Genomic DNA, 21,880 nt, shown 5'->3' on the forward strand with positions numbered 1-21,880 from the left:
CTTTAATCCTATCCAATTCATAAGATCTGTTTCTTTTCTTTGTTGAATCATTACTCAATCGAAGGCCCAAACGTCATCTTTTATCTATCACAATTACACCCTCATTCTATTATTAGGGTGGCATTCTAAATGCTATTAGTCTTAGATTCATTTGAGTTCATTCAGGCTATAGTGAGCTTTGTATAATTTAGAGAAACCATCTACTCTTCTTGTTTTCATGGGCTTAATCCTAAGGACTTATCCACTTTCGTTACCTTCTCACTCGCCCTTTCTTATCCTTACTCTTGTTTTCTTAAAATTTTGTCGCTCTACCATACTTTAGCTTGTGACCTATAAATATATATTTAAAATACTCGCAACTTTCCTTCAACTTGCTTGCACCATAGATTTCCTTATGTTATTCTAGAACGTCAAGCGATACATTACATCATCTCCAACTCTTCTCTACTCTCTTAACTAAATCTCTTAGTACTTAGAAACCATAGGTTGGAAGACATGCCGTTGACGATGCAGCTATCATTCCCAGTTATTGAATCCCCCTGCTTATAGCCTTCTATCCGAAGTACAGACTATTCATAACTTTCTGCATTTGAGTATCTCGTACGTTGTTCACTTTTACCTTACTTACTTAAAATCTCGTATCATATCTTCTTTCTCTTTCATAACCTCCCTTCCACCTAGGTGTAATTCACGTCCATAACTTGAAGCTCTATTATAATACTCGCACCTCTATACATATACAATCCGGTGGGAGCTTTGTACTAACTTCTTATGAGGTTGGTATTTCTTATAACTGGCTTCCTTGTAGAGCCATTATAGATTATGGTTGTTGTTATTTCTCTTGAACATCTGATATTAAGAGTGATTCTGTCATGTTCTCCAGCACAACTTCTATAATTTTTCTAGGTCCAATAATCAGACTCCTAATTTACTTTGGTGATGTAATTCTTTAGTTTCCTCTTCCTTTTGATTAGCCTTTACGTAAGCTTAAGCTATCTTCCAATCTGTGGCTCATGGTATCGGTTATTACCTTAGTCTTTCATGGGCGTTATGGAATATCGATGATACAATCTTCTAATAATTCAATCCTTTGTTTATGCCCTAGGCTTAATTCTTTCTTTTAACTTATACCGGAATCTTCGATGGATGTATGATTGTCAACAAATATACTGCCTGGATAATACTCCAAAATCTTGAGTGTATCCATAATGTACTAACTCTGGATCATTGGTCAAATAATTCTTTTGTTCCATCTTAGCTTTCTTTCAACGTAAGCTATTACTTTTCTTGGTCTTTCTGCCCTCTCGTTGCGTCCATACTTAGCTTATCTTAGTGCCCATACTCACTAGAGTTTTTATACAACTCATATGATCTCGAATATTACCATTACCTTTTACTTCCCGTTCATTAGCCATTGTAGGTGCCACTTTCCTTTGGAATGCTTACAATGTTGTTGCGAGATTATTGTTACACGACCATTTCCTCTTTAGGTCATTGTGCTTAGGTTGAAGCCTTCTTTCTTATCTCCTCAGCTAGTCTTTCGTTGTAGTACTTAGGGAGAACCCTTGACTCTGGTAAAGTTGTGAGCTTATTACGGACCTCTTTTTTTTATGTCCTTACTTGCCTATAATCATCTGTAGTTGCTTACTTCCATGCCCTTGTGCTTGTATGGTTGCTTCTGAACTGATATTTTGACTGCCTTTCCAGTGGCACTTTCTTTTATCCCCGTAACACTCATATGGTACCTTTAACTACCCCGACTCTTGTTTGAATATATCTCAAGTATTATAATGATATTCTTCGAGGTTGAATTCTCCATGTTGGGTCTTACTATGTTTATCTTAGAAGATCTGATGATCGTCTGTAACCTCCTGTTTAGCCATAACTGGGATCTTCCTGACCAATTACTAACTACTCGTTGGCCCATTCTCATATCAATATTCCTCGTAATCTTTATTGGGTTATTTCCTTTGTCTTAACTTACGTCTCGTGGCTCCTTATTTATTAATAGCAGCTCGGGCAGGAACCTTTACTCCCTCTCCTTGATGTCGTGCTTGCACAATATTCTTGAGTCATAGCGTATCTATAAGATTTGTATAAGTTCCATATCATTCCTCTTTCATTTATTGCATTCTTCCTTTACCATTCCATAGTCACTAGAACTACTTAATTCTGACTTCATTCCACATCACTCCATATTCCCCCCTTTAGGGGTGTACTAAGAGCCGAAGCCACGATGATATACCTATATATGTTTTACCTCTTCATCTTTGGTGTCATTTCTCAACATCAGTGATACTTACTCGTCTTGCAGCAACCCTTTTGTACCAAGGATGAAAAATCCCCTTACTCGCGAGGGTGACACTTAATGTAACTGGTACATACAGTCCCTTAGGCTTAACTTTGCTAACATTGATTGCATTAGGAAAGCATCTTCCTGAATGACCATCCTCTGAATTTCTCATGAACCTTCTTCTGTTGTTCATCCTACTATTGCCGGAATACGATCTGAAATTCTCATGATGCTGACTATTACCAAATCACTCAGTCCCTAATTCATATCTAGTTTATCTTATTCACCAGCCTATACTGATTTCTATTACTCTAGGGTCTAACTTTTCCTCTTGGTAATCGCGCTAGAGTCACGAACTTATTTCTCGAAATGAGGATATAACCTTACGGCCTATACTCTTTTGTTGTATTAAGGTCCATCACCTTTCGTCTCTTCCTTCATTTGACTATAGGTTCTGTAACACTCTACCGTTTTCATCCATATATCACACCTTATTATTAATGTTTCCTTATCTCTCTTCTCATTACTCTGTTAATATTTCTGCATATCCCTTTTCTTGTGAAAACTTCAATACGACATTCTTTCTCTTTTATCTTTCTTTGCTCCATCCAGTGGCTGTTCAAGTTGCTTAACAATCTCGCTTTACTAGGGACACGAGCCACACTAAGGTAATACTTATCCCTTCAAGGCTTATAGTGCATGTCTTAGTAGTACTCATATCTGGCTGCACTATTTTAGAGTGCACTATCTAGGTGTCTCATAAAGAGATCTATTAGCACATTTGCAATATCCTTCGGAAATGTCAACTGATGCAATCAATTCATCCATCATATTTTCTTATATTACTTTTGTTAACCCCCATACGGCATATCTGGAAGGGGTGCGACAAATTGTATATACCTCTGTTACTATTGAATATAACTCAAAAAGCTTATGTTCCTTTGCCTCAATTATAAACGTTGTTAACCTTCATTAACTGGGTACCTCGTACCCTTTTTCACCTTGCTCATTTTATTTACGGAAACTTGTACTTATCCTCTTAATATCTCATTGTCCTTTACCATAGAGATGGATATGTATTCTTGCCTTAAGGCTTCTTATTAGGAAGCTTACACCTTTCAGTACACCCATGATCTGCTAAAGACCTAATATTTACTTATCGTAAGCATCATACAAAAAATCCAATTCCTCTGACTCAGCTCTTCCACAACTATCTCTCTTTCCAACCTTCTTTCCGGATTTAGGCGTCATCTTATTACGAATAAAATAGAATTTCGGAACATGAATTCTTATAAGTGAGCTCTACCACACGATTTAGAATAAGAAGAAAAAATGACAATCCCAAATGCCCTATAGCCACCTGCTTATAGGTATGGTGCACGACACACCCATAAACAAGACTCTACTAGATACGGCTTGCCCTAGGAAAGAACTGCTCTGATACCACTTTTGTCACGACCCAAACTGATGGGCCGCGATGGGCAGCCGGTACCTTACTCAACCGAGTACCTACGTAATGTATCTTTCATATTACATCATCATATACACGTGGCATACGGGCCTAATAGGCCAACATGATCCTTTATAAACTCAAAACATAGGCCGACAAGGCCGTACAATCTTTCACGTACACGACATATGTCTACAAGCCTCTAAGAATACATAAATGTCATAAAGTTCGGGATAGAGTCCCGCCATACGAAACAATACATGTCTAAATCATACTAACCAAACAGGCAACTCCGAAGCAAATGGAGCGCACCAACATCTTCCGCTGAGCTGATAGCCTACTTGGAGGGCTCTCGACCTGTCTATCGGGACCTGCGGGCATGAAACACAGCGTCCCCAGGCAAAAGGGACGTCAGTACGAATAATGTACCAAGTATGTAAGGCACATAAATAAGTACATAAGAGACATGGAAGAAATATAGAGTACATAACTCAACCTGTAAGTCCGAATAACCTTGTAAATCATAAATTACTTTTAGCGTCATGCATATGCGTATGAATGTCATGTCGTGCATAGGTACATGTTTCATAACATTATCATCCTCTAAGGGCATCTCTCATATCATATCGGCCACAGTGCGTAAAATCATCATCGTATACCAGCTGATTAGGTGGTGGTGCGAATATAACGCCATAACCTTTCCCATATCCCATATACATATATATACATACATATAAATGTGTATATAACACTTTTTGAGTACATACATATATATATGCGTATATAACGCCGTTTGAATCATATTTCAGCCACTGTGGGCAACATCATCATCATATACCAGCTGATCAGATGGTGGTGCATATATAACGCCGTAACCTTTTCCCATATCCCATATACATATATTTACATATATACGCGTATATAACGCCATCTAGTCATGATTCAATGCACATGAATGCAATGCATGAAAAGTACGTCAATAAAATCATTCGGAATGTCGTAAGACCATTTTGCCTCTTGAGCAATATCATAAAGTAATGTCTTTTCAACTTTCGTATTTTCCTGAGATCCATGAACAAATGATAAAATATTATGACACATGGAAATTAAAGAACATAGATATTTCTATTACTTCTATGAGTAGAGTCACTTATGGAATTTATGCGTTTACAAGTTTCGTTTATATCGTATGGATCATGTCAAAAAAAAAGGGATAGCCTTAACATACTTGAAGTAGGAAAAAAAATTCGTATGATATTCTAGTACCTCCAGCACCTGGGTCATTTATCTCAAATACCAAAGGCTTCTTCCTTGCTCTTAATTTTCCTACAACTTTACGCCAGAACAAAAAAATCAAATTGCCTTCAGTGATTGAACAATGAAATCTCAGCATCTCCATGGAGGTACTCGACTAAGAGGCCTCAGAGAAATCGGCACACAAAAAGTAAGCATAGTTCAATCCTAACGTTAACCTCCTCATGACACCAACTTCAACTATCAAATTTACTCACATTCCAATTACAGAGTGATTTCCTTTGAGATACTGCCACTAACTAACTAAAAGGTAAAGGTTGTCCACTCAAGCACACAAAACCCAAGTATCACATAATATAGCACTCCACTTAAATACAAGATTGATGTACCGAATTGGCCTCATCTCCTAAAGATGAAATGTGCTTCAACTACTAATTAAAGAATGCAACATGAAAACCATGTGTAGAAGGACCCCTGCATTATCCATTAATAAGGCGCACACACAACAACTCGCCACCTATTAATAAGTGTCTTAGAGTCATATCTCTTAGGAAGTGGCTTGCTGCCACGTGGGGATGGGTGGGGCTTTAAATCTTTATCCACTAATTTATTAATTAACTAGGTAATATCCCGCTATCCGGTAATTAACTAATTACCTGCATAATTTAAAAATTACCCCAAATTACTTAAAATATTACTCACTTTTTACATACCTTATACACTTTTCTATCATGGCCATGTAGTACCTTGTATGGCACTAATCCATAAATACCGAGTAGTTTAGCTCGGGTCGTATTTTATCCCAAAATGCCAAACTTTGACAAAATTAGTTTTCTTAGAATTGCTCCCCCTTTGACCTTCATATATTTACTAATCACTTGTGCAATAGCATAATCCTTATAATCCCCAAATAATCTTTTCCTTGGACTGACGTCAATTACCTTATGACAAATTCAACGTAAAATACTGCAGGGTGCAACACTGTCGTAACTTACTACTGTGTAGCATAATATCGCCGTAATATAATATTATCGGGTACAACACTGTCATAACTTAATACTGCGGGACATAATATTGACATAATATTGCAAGGCGTAACAAAAGTCTAAGTACCTAATACAATTGCTTCTAAAAAATCTAAAAGGTACAATGTAAAATCACCTACTACAATTAAACTAGAATACAAGGTAGACACTTGGAAATGGTTCTTCTATCTGGTTCAAGTAGCTTCAGGTTTGCACGCTTGAATCACACATAAATTGCTTGCAAAATTTCCTTACTAGTTTTCTCTCAATTCACGTTTAACTTCTACTTATGTCCATTACCTGTAAAAGAGAACAACACTAATATTTAAGGAGTTAGCACTTAGAGATTGACTAGGATACTGATGCTACTCTTCCATGGTGGAAGAGTTCTAGTTGATCTCATAGTCTAACTCTATCCTTTTCATAAACCGTGTTCTCTTTATGTAAGGAGTCTTTCTCCTTATCCAATATGCAACATTTTCGATCATGATCAGGAGATATCACTTCTGATAAGTTAGGTTTGTCTCATTCACGTGCATCTCACATGTTTGAGTTGATCATATCTGTGCTTCACAAGATGGACCTGGTCCATGCCTGAGTTCATTTGTCAGTCTTCAAAACTTCACCTTTACTTGAGCCAACAAATTCCCCCCTTTTGATGATGACAAACTCTATGTTTTTCACTCACTTAGGCCCTGTCAGAACTCAGTTGTTTCATCAATACAAAGTTAGAAAATTTTACTTATCATCAAAGACCAGGTTCATTAGGTTATAAACATCACTTATTACGAATATATAAAGCACAATATCTCTTCCCCCTTTTGGCATCATCAAAAAGTTTCATAAACAAAATGTATGAGTCCCATAATTTTAACAATTACTCATGGCCTCTGGGGCAACTGCAAGTGCAATCATAGATTAATCATCAGTAATCAAGCAAACACATTCAAACTATCAAGGAAATATTAATAATCAACAACAGCAAAAATAGTATATTTTATTGATAGAAGATATGTTGCTACCACAATCCACAAAAATAAAGCAAAAATATTCAAAACATGAGCAAAATAAAGAGAAATCCCTAATCTGGGTCACTGGTGGTACTTGACAGGTTCAGGAGATGAAGGCTAGAAGTCCTAAGGCTTGAGAGAGCTAGAGGGTTGGTTTTGGGCTTGGAGAAGGTTCAGCATATTTGGAAGAAGGCCATCATTCTTCTCCTTTTCCTTAGTGAGCTCAGTTTTGAGAGCATCTCTCTGAGATTCAACCTCTGCTAAGCGAGCCTTCGGCCTTGCTATCTCAGCATCCTTGGTCCCACTTTCCTGAACTAGAGCCCTGACTTTACTATTGATAGGTGTCTTCTTGGATGAACCAGGTTTATTGGGAATGGCATTGACTAGATAGTCACAAGCAATCAAAGTATTTTTGCCAAAATGGTCCTTGCTTGTGACCATTTCCCACTTTTTTAAAGGCATCTTGCATAGATCCAGAACAACAGTCAGAATAAATCCATAAGGGGTGACATGGGCCTTGGAGCCATTGATAACCTTATCCAATATCTTGATGATGAATGCAGGCCAGTTGATTTGCCTTCCACTGTCAGGACACTCCATCAGAACTAAGTCCATATAGTTAGCAATGTGCCTTCTTTATTGCTTAAGCAGTAGGCACTTGATGACAAACTCAAATAGGACTTTGTGTTGTGGCTTCATTTCACTCTTCTGCACAAACTTGGGCTCATTCACTTCTTCAACATCAAATAATCTCCTAGTGATTTCAAGTTCTGGAGGAAGGGAATCCAGACTTGGCCATCTTTGCCTAGTTTAGTCATCATATCCCTCAGCAGGGATGTCAAGAATCTCACCCAGCTTCTCTGCATCGAAGGTCACTTGAACCCCTTTCACTTGGCTGGTAACTCTACCATCCTTGAACTCTACATTAGCCATGAATTCAATGATTTCATTCCTAGATAGCCTTCCATCCATCTAAAGGACCATGTCCTTCCAGCCCTGAGCAGCTAGTGCATCAACCAATCGAACCATTCCTGGTTCTACCAAGTCTTTCAGCAATCTACCCTTCAACATTTTTCTTTTGCCAAACTTGGCCAGCTTGTCTTGTTCACCGTCAGACTCACTCTCCTCTTCACCACTCCATTCCTCATCCTCAACAATTCTAACTGGTTTGTTTTTCACTGTAGATCTTGTCCTCTTGGCCAATGAAGATTCAACAGCCTTTGACCCTTATAAATACTTCTTGGAAGAAGTCTTGGTCTTTTTAGGCTTGGGGGTCTGAACCTCCACAGTTGTATGTTCCTCCTGATAGACCTGTTCCATCTCCTCAAAATCAACAACCTTAGAAGCCTCTGCAACCTTAGCTTTTCCTTCATCTATTCTATTATTTTTACTTTCAGCCAAAGCCTTTTGTAATTCACTCTCACTCTGTTTTACCATACTACTTGTGGCTCTCCCCTTTGGCAAGGGAATTTCAGCAGTTGTTGTGGAATTGGCCTTTATTTTCTTGGTGTTCTTTGTAGTGTTGGAACCTTAGTGTTGGAGTTCTCCTTTTCTTAGGATTATAACTGGCACCTACTTTCTTCAGAAGGTCTGCTAGGGTTTCTTCAATAGATGAACCGGGTTCATCCACATGAGAACTTAAATTTACCAAACCCTCAGCAGCCTCCCCTGATCCACTTCCCGTTGTTTTCTTGCCACTTTTTCCTAAACTTTCATCCTCAGTCCCAAAAATTGTTGGTCTAATCATCTCAGGGGTGGGTGATGAATCAACCACTTCTACCCATGTTCCCCTTACATCATAGCTTGCACCCTCTCTTTCTTTTTCTTTTTCATTTTTGTTTTTACCTCCTCTCCTTCTCAACTCAAGCATTTCCACATCTCTAACAAGCAACAAGAACAAACCTATTTTCTACACTTTCAACCAAAACAGAACGTACCTCAGAAGGTGAACTCTGAATCATCTCAAAATCAGAAGACACAATTCCTTCCCCCTCACTTGTAGACTTGAAAGAATCGTCTGAGTGTTCAGATTCTTGGGCTTGGCTAGCCTTCAATTGTGTGTTCAATCTTTTTGACAGTACATTTGTAGCCACAGTTTTACGAGCGAGCATCTTAACACGTTTCCTCCTAGGCTGGGGGGTTGTACTGGGTTGAGGAGGTATGAAGCAATCAGAAGGTGGTATGTGGAGGAGTGCCAAGGTTATCTTGAGGGTTCGACATTGTGACTGATTTCGTGAGAGAATTTGGGAGTTTGGCTTTTGGAAGAGAGAACAATTTACAGTAAAAGAAATTTTGACAGTTTGGAATAATGAGGGTGACAGAAGGTGATGATGGATTTTTAAAGAGAGAAACTTAATTAATGACTAACGGTAGCTTTTTGCAATCAATTAGAAGTCCAATCAACCTGAAATTTCAGGTTGAATGAGCAGTTAAGCTTTCCTAGATTTTTGGCAATTTTTGTGGTGAGTATTCTAGTAGAGACGAAACTGGTTCAAAAAATAAACGGATAGGATTTTTTGATGTTTTTGAACATAAATAGGACCCTTCTCATGATTTAAATATTATATTTCTAATTGTGCATAGTATAGAAAACATACCTCGTTATTCAGCTGAACAAATACTGATGAACCAGGTTCTTTAAATCCTCTTGATCATGCCTCAATTTACCAAAATAGAGAAAATTTTGTTAGAGATTAGTGAGTTATATCAACACATGTCAGAGGACTATACTATTTACTATATGAAACTAAGTAAAAATTAATCTAGATATTTACACAAGTTCCAAATTTCCTAGCCAAAAAATTGATTTTTTATTTTTTTTCATTGTGCATTCTGAGCTGGTCCTATTAGATGATCTTAATCATCTCTAATTCTAACTTGTTCCTTTCAAAGCTTTCTCTACTCAGTGTTTTAGTAAAAATGTCAGCAATCTGTTTATTAGTAGCACAAAATTCTATAGTAATCAATCCTTTCTCATAGTTGTCCCTTAAAAAGTAATTTCTAACATCTATGTGCTTATTCCTCTTATGATGAACTGGGTTCTTAGTCATACTAATAGCACTAGTGTTATCACAAAAAATAGGGATGCAACCAACTTCAATGCCAAAATCTATCAGCTATTGATCCACAGTAGTAGAGCACAACAAGAGGCAGCAGCAGCATACTCAGCCTTAGCAGTGGATAAGGCCATTGAATTTTACTTTTTAGTGGCCCATGATACCAGATATGAACCAAGAAAATTAGCCATACCTGAGGTGCTTTTCCTATCCACAAGGAAACCTGCATAGTCAGCATCAGCATATCCTACTAGATTAAAGTTACTACCTTTAGGGTACCAAAGGCAAAGGTCAGTAGTGCCTTTCAAATATCTCAGTATCCTATTGACAGCAGTCAAGTGGGATTCCTTAAAATTTGCTTGAAAACGAGCACAAAGCCCTACACTGAAAACAATGTCAGGTTTACTAGCAGTAAGATACAAAAGTGAACCAATCATACCCCTATACAACTTCTTATTAACAGATGAAGCAGGTTCATCTATGTATAATTTAGTAGTTGTTGCAATGGGTGTGTCTATTTCCTTTGATTCATCCATTTTAAACTTATTAATCAACTCTTTTGCATATTTTTGTTGATGGATCATGGTTCCATTTGAGTTTTGTTTGATCTTTAAGCCTAAGAAGAAGTTAAGATCACCTATCATAATCATTTCAAATTCACTCCCCATTAATTTAGCAAATTCCTTACTCAGTTTTTCAGTGGTTGCCCCAAAAATTATGTCATCAACATATATTTGCAATACTAGTAGATCTTTACCTTTTTCCCGCAAGAATAGAGTGTTGTCAATCTTACCTCTTTTGTATCCATGTTCAAGCACAAATTTGTATAGGTGTTCATACCATGCTTTAGGATCCTGCTTGAGCCCATATATGGCCTTGTCCAGTTTGCATACATGATCTGGACATTCCTTACTTTCAAACCCTGGAGGTTATTTGACAAAGACTTCTTCCTTTAAGTATTCATTTAGGAAGGCACTCTTCACATCCATTTGGTGAAGGGTAAATTCCATGTGTGCTGCAAAGGCTATGAGGAGTCTTAATGCCTCTAGTCTCGCAACTGGAGAAAAGGTCTCATCATAGTCTATGCCCTCCTCTTGGCAATAACCTTGGACCACCAACCTTGTCTTGTTCCTTGTAACCATTCCATCTTCATCAAGTTTGTTTCTGAAGACCCATTTAGTACCAATTACTGATCTATCCTTGGGTCTTGTGACCAGATGCCACACTTGACTTCTTTCAAACTGATTGAGTTCATCTTGCATTACATTCACCCAGTCTGCATCCTGCAAAGCTTCAGTAACATTTTTAGGTTCAATAAGAGATAAGAATGTATCAAAAGCGCACAGATTCTTTAATTGAGATCTGGTTTTAACTCCAGAAGTTGGATCAGTAAGGATGTTCTCAATGGGATGAGAACTTTAATACATGTAAGGTTACACAACCAACTGATTTCTGTTTGGAGTTTCTCCCATGTTCTGTATCTAAGGAACAGGCTCATGGACAAGTTCCATTTGGAAATTATATTCATTTCTTCTTTGTTTAGTTCCCCATATCAGGTTGCCCTGGATGGAAGAACCTATTCCATCACTTGTTCCTTCTTTTGGTGCAGCTTCAGGCTGAGTTGTGACTTCGCTCAATTCTTTTACCAGCCCAATAGCTTCATTTTCATGTTCCTGTCTCTCAGAAAGAATGTTAGTTTCATCAAAACTACATGTACACTTTCTTCTACACACAAAGTTCTTTTGTTGTACACTTTATAAGCTTTGCTATGTGATGAATATCCCAAGAATATTCCCTCATCACTTCTGGGATCAAACTTACCTAGGGAGTCCTTTCCATTATTGTGCACAAAGCACTTGCATCCAAATGCCCTAAGATGGGATATATTTGGTTTTATCCATTTAGATAACTCATACAAGAGGTCTAGTCATGCACCTATTAATGATGTAACATGCAGTATTTACAGCCTCTGCCTAGAAGATATGGGGCAGTTTACTAGAAAGAAGCATAGTCTTAGCCATATCTTCAAGAGTCCTATTCTTTCTTTCAACTACTAAATTTTATTGAGGAGTCCTAAGGGCAGAGAAATTATGATCTATACCATGCTCATCACAAAATTCAGCACACTTAGCATTCTCAAATTCAGTTCCATGATCAGACCTAATTAATGCAAGTTGATTACCTAGTTGTTTCTGAGTTTTTCTAACAAAGGAAGTAAACATGCCAAATGTTTCATCCTTAGATGTTAAAAACAATACCCAAGTAAACCTAGAGTAATAATCAACAAGCACAATCGCATATTTCATACCACTTATGCTCAATGTTCTCATTGGACCACAGAGATCCATATGAACCAGTTCCATTGACCTGGTCGTGCTTACCACTTTCTTTATTTTAAAAGTTGATCTTACCTGCTTCCCCCTTGAACAAGCCTCACAAACTTTGTCTTCCTTGAATTTGATGTTAGGTAACCCTATCACCAGGTCCTTGGAGACTAATTTGTTGAGTTGATTTAGACTTGCATGACCAAGTCTTTTGTGCCATAGGAGGGGATCATTGTCCAGCACACTTAAGCAAATGAGTTCGTTTTCTGAAAGAGTGGACAAATCTACAATGTAAATATTGTTAACTTTTTTTCCCTACAAAACAAACTTGTTAGTGGTAATATTAATCACAAAATATTTGGTAGAGGTGAATGCTACCAGGTTACCTATGTCACATAGTTGTGATATACTGATTAGGCTATATTTCAAGCCATCTAACAAGTAGACATTCTCAATGGAATGTGAGTCTATCTTACCTACCTTTTCACCCTAATGATCTCACCTTTCTTCCCATTCCCAAAGGAGACATTACCTCCTTTTAGGTCCTCAAGTGAAAGGAACTGGTTCTTACTTCTAGTCATATGCTTTGAGCAGCCACTATCCATGTATCATATTTGGATACTTCCCTTCACTTGGACCTGAAAAATGAAATAAGGGGTTAGTCTTAGGAACCCAAACTAGTTTGGGTCCCTTTCTGTAGGCAAAGGGGTGAATTAAGTTCTTTTTAGCCCATCCAAGCAGCCTATTTTTCTTTTGAACAAAGATTTTGTTCTTCTGACTGGCATTTTCTTTTGCATTACATTCACTTTTGTAATGCCCAGTCCTGCCACAGTGTGTGCAGATTTTGTTCTCAGGAAGTGTGATGTACTTACTTTTGGGATCCCACTTAGGTGCTGGGGTCCTCTCTTATTGCTACTGTGATGCTCTTGTAGCCAGGATAGTGCATCATAGGACTTATTCCATTTGCAAGTTCTATCTAGTTCATGCTTTACCTTGCCTAGATCTTCTTTTAGGACTCTTATCTGTTCATCTCTCTTGTACAACTCATCCTTCATTTTTCCTAGATTTTCTCCTATGGTGAGGTGTGTGTGATCAGCTTTCTTTTTACCTGTTCCTAATTTCAATTTTAAATTTTCAGATCTAAGTTCTAAGATAGTGGTGTCAAGTTCAAGAACTTGGTTCTTCAACTCAGTATTTTTACTATCACTTTCACTAGCCCTGAGTTCTAGATTTTTGCACTTAGCTTTTACGATCACACATTCCCTAGACAGTTATTCCTTCTCATTTTTTATGACCTCACACTCATCAATGAAGCCTAGCAGTGATTCAGATAGCTTCTCTTTAGACAAAAAATTAATCTTATCTTTGAGATGAATCACACTTACCTCTTGTTCATTGTCTGATTCTAAGTGCTTGTTCATCTCCAACTTCATCTTCTGAATCCTCATCTAAGCGTTCTCCCCCAGTAGCAACCATAGCCTTTGTTGATCCTTTGTTCTTATTAGGTTGAACCTGTTCCTTCTTCCTGTTTCTTCGTTCAGCCCTTTCTTTCTTCCATTCAATTTCCCACTGAGGATAATTCTTGACCATGTGGTCAGTCTTACCACATTTGTAGCATCCCTCGTTGGTCTGTTTTTCAGGAGCCCTTGGTTTTTTAAAGGTTACACCTCTTGAAGAACCCTTTCCTCTCATTAGGTACTTCTTGAAATCCCTTGTGATTATAGCCACTTCATCATCCTCTATGTTTGCACCTTCAGCTATTCTGAGAGTCAGGCTTCTTTCCTTCTTGGGTGCATCCATCTTCATGGTTTGACTTCTCAGTTCATAGGCAGTGAGATTTCCAATCAGCTCATCCAACTTGAGAGTAGCAATGTTCTTTGATTCCTGAATAGCAGAGATTTTGCTTTCTCAAGTTACTAGCAAGACCCTTGTCAAGATTTTCTCAACCTTGTCTTCTTCAAGGATAATTCTTCTAAGAGACTTAAGTTCATTTGTTAGTGTTGTGAACCTTGGGTACATCTCTTGGATGGTTTTACCTTCATTCATGATGAATTCTCATATTGAGAATACAACAGTGTTCCTCTTGATTTCTTTACTTGAGGAGTTCCTTTATGGGCCACTTGTAGAGTGTCCCAGATCTCCTTAGCAGTAGTACGCTTTGAATTATGTTGTACTCATCTGGACCTAGTCCACACACAAGCCATATCTTGGCCTTGGTATTCTTTTCCCATTTCTTCAAATCTTCAGCGGTAAAGTTAGCTCTCGTCTTTGGCACGTCCACTCCTTCAGCATTCTTCTTTGTAGTAGCCAGGGGACCATCAGTAATAATGTCCCAAAGTTAATTGTCTTCTCCTATGATGTGGTCTCTCATCCTATTCTTCCACCAGGAATAGTACTAGTCATTAAAGAGTAGAGGCCTAACAGTGGATTGTCCTTCCCAGTTTTCAGGTGGCGCACTCATCTTGATCTATTCCTAAGGTGTTACCCTCTTCAAGGATAACGTGCTCTGATACCAATTGATGTTTTATACTTCAATACCACACAAGAGGGGGAGTGATTTGTGTGGTACCCAATTTTTGCGTAACTTGATTATGGAAGGACCTAGTTCTTCTATGTGTTCCAACTACTACTGTTACGGAATAATAAATACAAAAAATAAAGAACACAGAGATTTTACGCGAAAAACACCTGGCTTAAAAGGTGAAAAAACCACGATCTACCTTCCAGCAGGATTTTCCCAAACTCTCCACTAAAATCATGAGCCCAAACCTACATTTACAAAAAAAACTCTTTTGTAAACCTAGGATTAACTCTAATCCCGTTGTGGCACACATCCTCAACTGTTGCGACAACTTCAAGTTAACTCTAACTTGAAAACTCTAATTACCTAATACAATTGCTTCTAAATAAGCTGAAAGGTACAATATAAAATCACCTACTACAATTGAACTAGAATAAAAGATAGACACTTAGAATTGGTTCTTCTATCGGGTTCAAGTAGCTTCAGGTTTGCACGCTTGAATCATACAAAAATTGCTTGCAAAATTGCCTTGATATTTTGCTCTCAATTCACGTTTAACTTCTGCTTATGTGCATTACCTGTAAAAGAGAACAACACTAATATTTGAGTTAGAAATTAGAGATTGACTAGGATACTGATGCTACTCTTCCATGGTGGAAGAGTTCTAGCTGATCTCATACTCTAACTCTATCATTTTCCTAAACCGTGTTCTCTTTGCGTGAGTCTTTCTCCTTATCCAATATGTAACCTTTTCGATCATGATCAGCAGATATCACTTCTGATAAGTTAGGTTTGTCTCCTTCACGTGCATCTCACATGTTTGAGTTGATCATAACTATGCTTCACAAGATGGACCTGGTCCATGTCTGAGTTCCTTTGTCAGTCTTCAAAACTTCGCCTTTACTTGGGCCAACAGAAAAACTCATAGATAAAAGATGTATATGTTGAAGGACTTGATTAATTAGTTGTACTTGTGTTTATTATTCGTTTGAGCAATATTTATGGTGTTCATGTTGCCTTGCTGTTTATGTCACAAGTTGATTAATTGTTTCCATCACTGCTATTTGTTTTCCGTTATTTTGTAAGCTACATCGCACAGGTTATTTGACTAGTGAGTGTCTTGACTGTACCTCGTCACTACTAGTCCACCGAGGTTAGTCTTGATACTTACTGGTACCGATTGTGGGGTACTCATACTACACTTCTGCACATTTTTTTATGCAGATCCAGGTACCTTAGTGTTGTTGATAATCTTACTAATTGATCAGACGTTGTTGTGGAGACTTAAAGTATATCTGCTATCGCGTTCATAGGTCTCAGAGTCACTTTCTGATATTTTCTTGCATTGTTGATTCTATTCTGGCACAGTTGTATTTAGAGATTTTCTAGTAAACTCTGTAGAGCTTGTGACTTGTACTACCGGTTTTGAGAATTGTAGGAAATTTCTGTCTCTTATTTAAACAAAAAAAATCTGGTTGATTTATTATCATTTCACTTGAACTATTAAAAATGGTTGAAATTATTCTAACGTTGGCTAGCCTAGCAAGTGTAATGTTAGGCGTCATCACCGTTCTGAAAGTGGGAATTTCGAATCGTGACACCTTGTCTTTCTTCTTCTTTCCTATATTTTTTCCTCTTTTCTACTGTACTCTGCTCTACTAAAATATTTTCTATATTAAGGTGATGTTTACATTCTTCATGGTTATAGGAATCTATCATTTGCAAGTTCGCTAGCACAGCTAATCCATATATTTTAAATCTTCTCCCCCCTCCCCAGCCTGCTGTTTTTATGTAATAAGTATAATCCGCAGAGTTAGTTCACGTTGAAACAGCCACCTATATTAAGATGATTATGATTTTTATACACAAGATACAGGAGAGATCATTAATTTGTGTTTAAAGAAGATCATTTTGTTTTCTTTGCTCTTTTCCTTTTTCTTATAATGATAATCAAATCGTTCACTCTATTGAAAACGTAACTCCCATATTAAGATGATTTTAACCTTTAACCAATTTTCATCAAACTTTTTTGGAAATTGTCTACACTTGGATGCTTTCTTCTCTTAAAAGATGATACTACATAAAGTCACTACCTTCAATAATTTTAAGTTTTCGCACTGAAAAAGAAAAACAATCATTTCAGAAAAAGGGAAGATCCTATTGCTTGTTGGATCAATGACAAAATTGACCGTATCTTAGAGCAGTATAAATTGACATCCGTTCATAACCATTTCTCATTCACAAAAAAACACATAATTTCACCTAAGGTTCCTAAAGTTCAAGAAAGATGTCAAGAAACCTTCCTACCTACACTTTATTAGCAGTCATTTTGATGGTAATTTCTTTGGTTTTAGGTTTTGCAAATGCAGAGGTTCAATGCAGTGATGTGATATTGAAGATAATCCCATGCCAAAATTTCTTAATGAGTGGAGAGTCGTCCCCTAGTGTTGCCTGTTGCAGTGGAGCACAAGCTCTTGACAAAGAAGCCGCCGCGTCTCAGCCGGACCGTCAGGCTATATGCGGCTGCCTGAAGTCTGCTGCACAAGCTTTCCCTGTAAACGTTGATAAAGCAGCACAACTCCCTACCCTCTGCAAACTTACTACCAAAATACCCATCAACCCTACAGTTGATTGCTCCAAGTAACTTCTTCTCGCGCTATTATATCTAGAATGTGTGACATTTAGCCGATGAAAATATAACCAACTGATCAACTCGTCCAAGTTTGGACGGGTTGGGTTGGACATATATTCATTGGCGGCTCGATTTGTGTATAATCCAAGCTAGGCCATCTAAAATTTTGGGCTAATATGAATAGCTTATGTAGCCAAGTGATCCATGTGAAAAATTATCCAAGCTTAGAAAAATAATTTTTTTGGGTTTGGTTAGTTAGATCTAGTCTGGATAGGATTATGATCTATTAACTTAGCTTAAATTGACCCACCTATCTAGATCCATAGAAATTTTGGGCGGATATGACCTAACACCTTTGTTTATTAAATTCATTTAGGGAAAATACCATCTATGTTCATTTATAAGTAACTTATTATAAAAATTGACCAATTCATAAAATATTACTAATATTGGCCAATTAGCTATGTGTAGCCAAAAAAGGTTAAATTTTTGCTTTCTTTTAGGTGTTATTAGAATAGATTGGGTACACTTTAAAGTGCTTGAATCTCAGTTTTGGGATGATTTGGTTGAGTTTTGAGGTGGGTTGAATTGAAAAATTTTGAAGTAGAAGATGAACATAAAAACAAAATTATAGGTGTATTACACTCTGTATCATTTGTGTATCACATTGTGTATCGTATTTGTATCAAATGTGTATCACATGTATATCCATATATACATGCGTGTGAGATACATGTGTGATACATGTTTGTGTGTCATAGAAGAATTTTTTGAACTCGATCTTAACTACGAATTTTGATACAAAATTAATCCAAACCACCTCTAATCTTCCTCAAATTTTGTATATTGACTCATCTATATATTTTCAATGAATCACAACCATGTCCATTGAAAAAATCTTTTTTTGCTTAGATTTTTGGAATCTTGTATATATATATATATATATATTTTTTTGTATTTCATCACCTTATTTGCTACCTCATCCATGAAATTTTCTTTACGTCTTAGATTTAATGTGGCTAATCACACTTAAAAATATGGAAAGAGATTTTTATGTGTGATTCTTGGAAAGAAAGAACCTTACTTATGTGGATTTTTAATTTTTATATGTGCTTGACTAGTTTTAGTAAGTCTATAATTAATAGCTAGAGGTTTAATGAGTAGAGGTTGGTAAGTTGGGACTTGTTTGGGACATTTATGTAAGATTCCTTCATTTTAATCCGCTCAAATTTTGTTCAATCAGTCCATTAGACGCTTTCCTAAATATGAAAGATTGCTATAATGTTTAGTAAATAATTACTACAGCTCAGGGTGGAGTCACGACGGAGTGACGGTCATTGTCCTAAATTTTTCAAATTCATTTTTTTGGTCTGTAAACTACTTACGTTGAAGTATGTGTTTTCACTTTTCATGTTGCTTAATTTCTTTCAAATAAACACCACAATTCTTTTCCCCTAGAGGTTGTCACCAGATTTTTAAAATTTGGTTTCGCCAGTTATCAATATCATCTTAGAAATTATATAATCTATGGATGTTTGCCTTGTAGCTAATTACCTTTTTCTTCTTTTGACGGTAGGATTTGAAGGACAAGTGGAATTCTTAGCAAGGATTTGAAGAAGTGCTATACCAGTTTTTTTCTATGAATATAATGTGGTGCTAAAGGACTCTATACACTATCCCAAATCCGTTTTAAAATTATGTAGTATCGCTAATTGATACGCATATTAATACGAAAATATATGGTTGAAGCTTAGTAAATCTATCTTTCTGATCCATACACTATTTCTCTTCTCCTTCCATCCTTAGAATCACGATTTAAACGTTATGAGTTTGAGTTTAATTAAGACGAAAGCCTCAAGTTGACATGCAAAAATTATAGGATCAAGTTGCAATTATCGATTTTCAAGTCCTAATGACATGCCATTCCTTATATTCATAGATGATGCACCTATCATTCCATGATCCTAATTTCGAATGAATTAACTTGAGAAAATGAAAATTCGAAAGGAAAGTTATACTGTTTCAGATAAAAATGAGAATAATCTTCAATCGAAAGGAAAAAAATGTCGTCTTCTTCAACTAAAGATTCATTTGAACGGGTTAAGATTTTATTGTGTAGAGGGATTCTGTGGAATTTGAATGATGCATAATGCATCTAACACGTATACTAGACGAAGCAACTGATGACGTTTTAACTTTGATATTCATGACTTGGCTCTTCTACAGAAGGCTTACAAAATCTCACATATAATTTGCTAAATTAGAGAAATAAACAACTGCACACATATATTTCATATAGAGGACAAATATACGACACCAAATTAAATCTAATTTCTTCCAGAGAACAAACTGAATAACCACAAACTAGTTTTGTAACAATTTGTGTCACAATAATCTAACAAGGCAACAACAAAGTCTAGAAGTAATTTAAAAAAATGAATAGGAGAAACGTGGGCCACAAATACATCTAAAACTTGGTGAAGAAATATTCAACATTATCCTGCTCAGTCGGATTTTCTCTGTTTATAGGAACTAGGCTCTCCTTATAAGTTATAGGCCAAATGCTGCCGGATCCTATATCAGTAAAATTAAAACCAAAATCTGTAACTTCTTTAGCAGTGTGGTTATAATACACAATATAAGTTTGTGTCATTTCATAAATAAACTTGTCGTACTCCCATATGCCAAGAGGCCAATGCCATGTTATTGGAGGATTAACAGTATAAACTTTGATCCAATTATTCTCTCCAATTCTTGCCCATATATCATAACACGATGTCTGAGGCTGAGCCATTTCATCACAAGACATAGCAGCGAGAGAGCCTCCGCGCAACATCAGAGCCCCCCAGTGTTCGCCTGAAATTGGTGGTCCTTCCATTTCCCCGAACAGCTCGGTCACAAAGTCGAACGTTGTAATGCAATATACATTGTCTTTGTCTAGGCACAACCAACAATAAACTCCATTTAGATGAGTACTATCAAGGGACTCACACAAGTTACTATCGTAAGGAAAATTCGGGTCCAGGTATTTCCAGGAGTCATTGTTCGACGAATAGATAGCAGCAAACACCTTAGGATAAACCTCGTTCTTCTCTTCATTCGTATATATTCGTAGAGATAAAACTTTATAATCTTGATTCACTGAATCTAACCCTATTGCAACAACACGACATGTTCATCGAAAAATCTCTGAAGCTCAAATTGTACCATAGGAATAATCCTACACTCTTTAGTAGCAGGATTCCACCAACCAAACCGAACATTAAGTAGAAAATTCCTTTCTCTAATAGGAATAAGCCATCAACAGGACCATAAATACCTCTAAAATCACTAACACCTTCGCAACGATAAATCCTCTGACGAGCAGGGACGACGCTTGCAATTAATTTTTCAGGTAGCAAGAAAAAGTTAATAGCTCTTAAAGGAGGCTGTGGTCTATAGTCTACACCGAACTTACAAAACCAGAGACGAGCACGATTACTCTCGCTGTTAAAGTGCTTCTTGATAAAACTCGAGCTTTTAATAAGATCGTGCCAGCTTTTACTTACACATTTGAATAGCAACAGTGATTTCATGGCTAACCTCAATAAAATATCATTTACTGTTTCTTCTCGTGAATAGCTGTCAATACTAGTTGTCATTCTGCTCCTGGAATTATTTCCTACAATATATGCAAAAATCTTGGTTATGTTTGAGGTTTACATAAACATATAAATACTTATAACAAATGGTACCGAATTGATGAAGTAAATGCCTAAAATCAACAAATGACACAGTTACCAAGATAAATCTTTTCTGATGTGGAAGATCAGACTATGCTGCAACCACAGAGCATACTAAGACAGTACCTTGGCTCTGATACCAATTGTTGCGGAAGCCAAATGTATATAGTGTGAATAAGTCACAACTACTATACCAAAAATTATGACAGCCACCAAATAATAAATAAGACAATAAAGCAACAATAAAAGGAACACCAGAATTTACGAGGTTCGGCTAATTTTGCCTACTCCTCGGACACAACCAATATTTTATTCCACTCCAAAAATACAAGTGAAATAATACTAAAGAGAGAAGATACAAATGCCTTAAACAGATGAGAAGGCAAATGAGAGGTGTGTTTAAATCCTAAACATTAAGCCTTCTTTTATAGGGGGAAAATCCCCCCAACTTTTGTTTTCCCACCGATGTGGGACAAACATTTTGCCAATTTCAACAAATCTCCACCTTGGCAAAATTCCACATCTTCAATTTTCTCTCAATAACAAATTTTGGTTGTGTCTTCATCTTCAATCTTCAGTGTTCAACAATGTTG

General features: G+C 36.9%; 1 protein-coding gene and 1 long non-coding RNA gene across 2 annotated transcripts; one reads left to right on the plus strand and one right to left on the minus strand.

Annotated features, from left to right (window-relative positions):
* The first annotated feature begins 17,117 nt into the window (after window positions 1–17,117).
* LOC104239490 (uncharacterized) lies at window positions 17,118–19,338 on the plus strand. Its single transcript, XR_011400511.1, has 2 exons — window positions 17,118–17,573; window positions 19,142–19,338. It is a non-coding gene; the product is annotated as an uncharacterized lncRNA (long non-coding RNA).
* Window positions 19,339–20,032: 694 nt separating this feature from the next.
* Window positions 20,033–21,206, minus strand: LOC138871502 (probable F-box protein At1g14315). Its single transcript, XM_070149382.1, has 2 exons — window positions 20,822–21,206; window positions 20,033–20,718 (listed from the first exon to the last, which is right to left on the minus strand). The coding sequence occupies exons 1-2, from the start codon at window positions 21,204–21,206 to the stop codon at window positions 20,033–20,035; spliced, it is 1,071 nt and encodes a 356-aa protein (XP_070005483.1).
* Between the last annotated feature and the right edge of the window lie 674 nt (window positions 21,207–21,880).

Source organism: Nicotiana sylvestris, chromosome 6 (genome assembly GCF_000393655.2).
Source record: "Nicotiana sylvestris chromosome 6, ASM39365v2, whole genome shotgun sequence".
NCBI classification, from domain to species: Eukaryota; Viridiplantae; Streptophyta; class Magnoliopsida; order Solanales; family Solanaceae; genus Nicotiana; species Nicotiana sylvestris.

Coding starts and splice junctions, on each gene's coding strand:
- LOC138871502 (XM_070149382.1), bottom strand. CDS start 21,206: ATGACAACTAGTATTGACAGCTATTCACGAGAAGAAACAGTAAATGAT. Junction 20,719..20,821: donor AATTTTCTACTTAATGTTCG/GTTTGGTTGGTG, acceptor TTGTTGCAATAG/GGTTAGATTCAGTGAATCAA.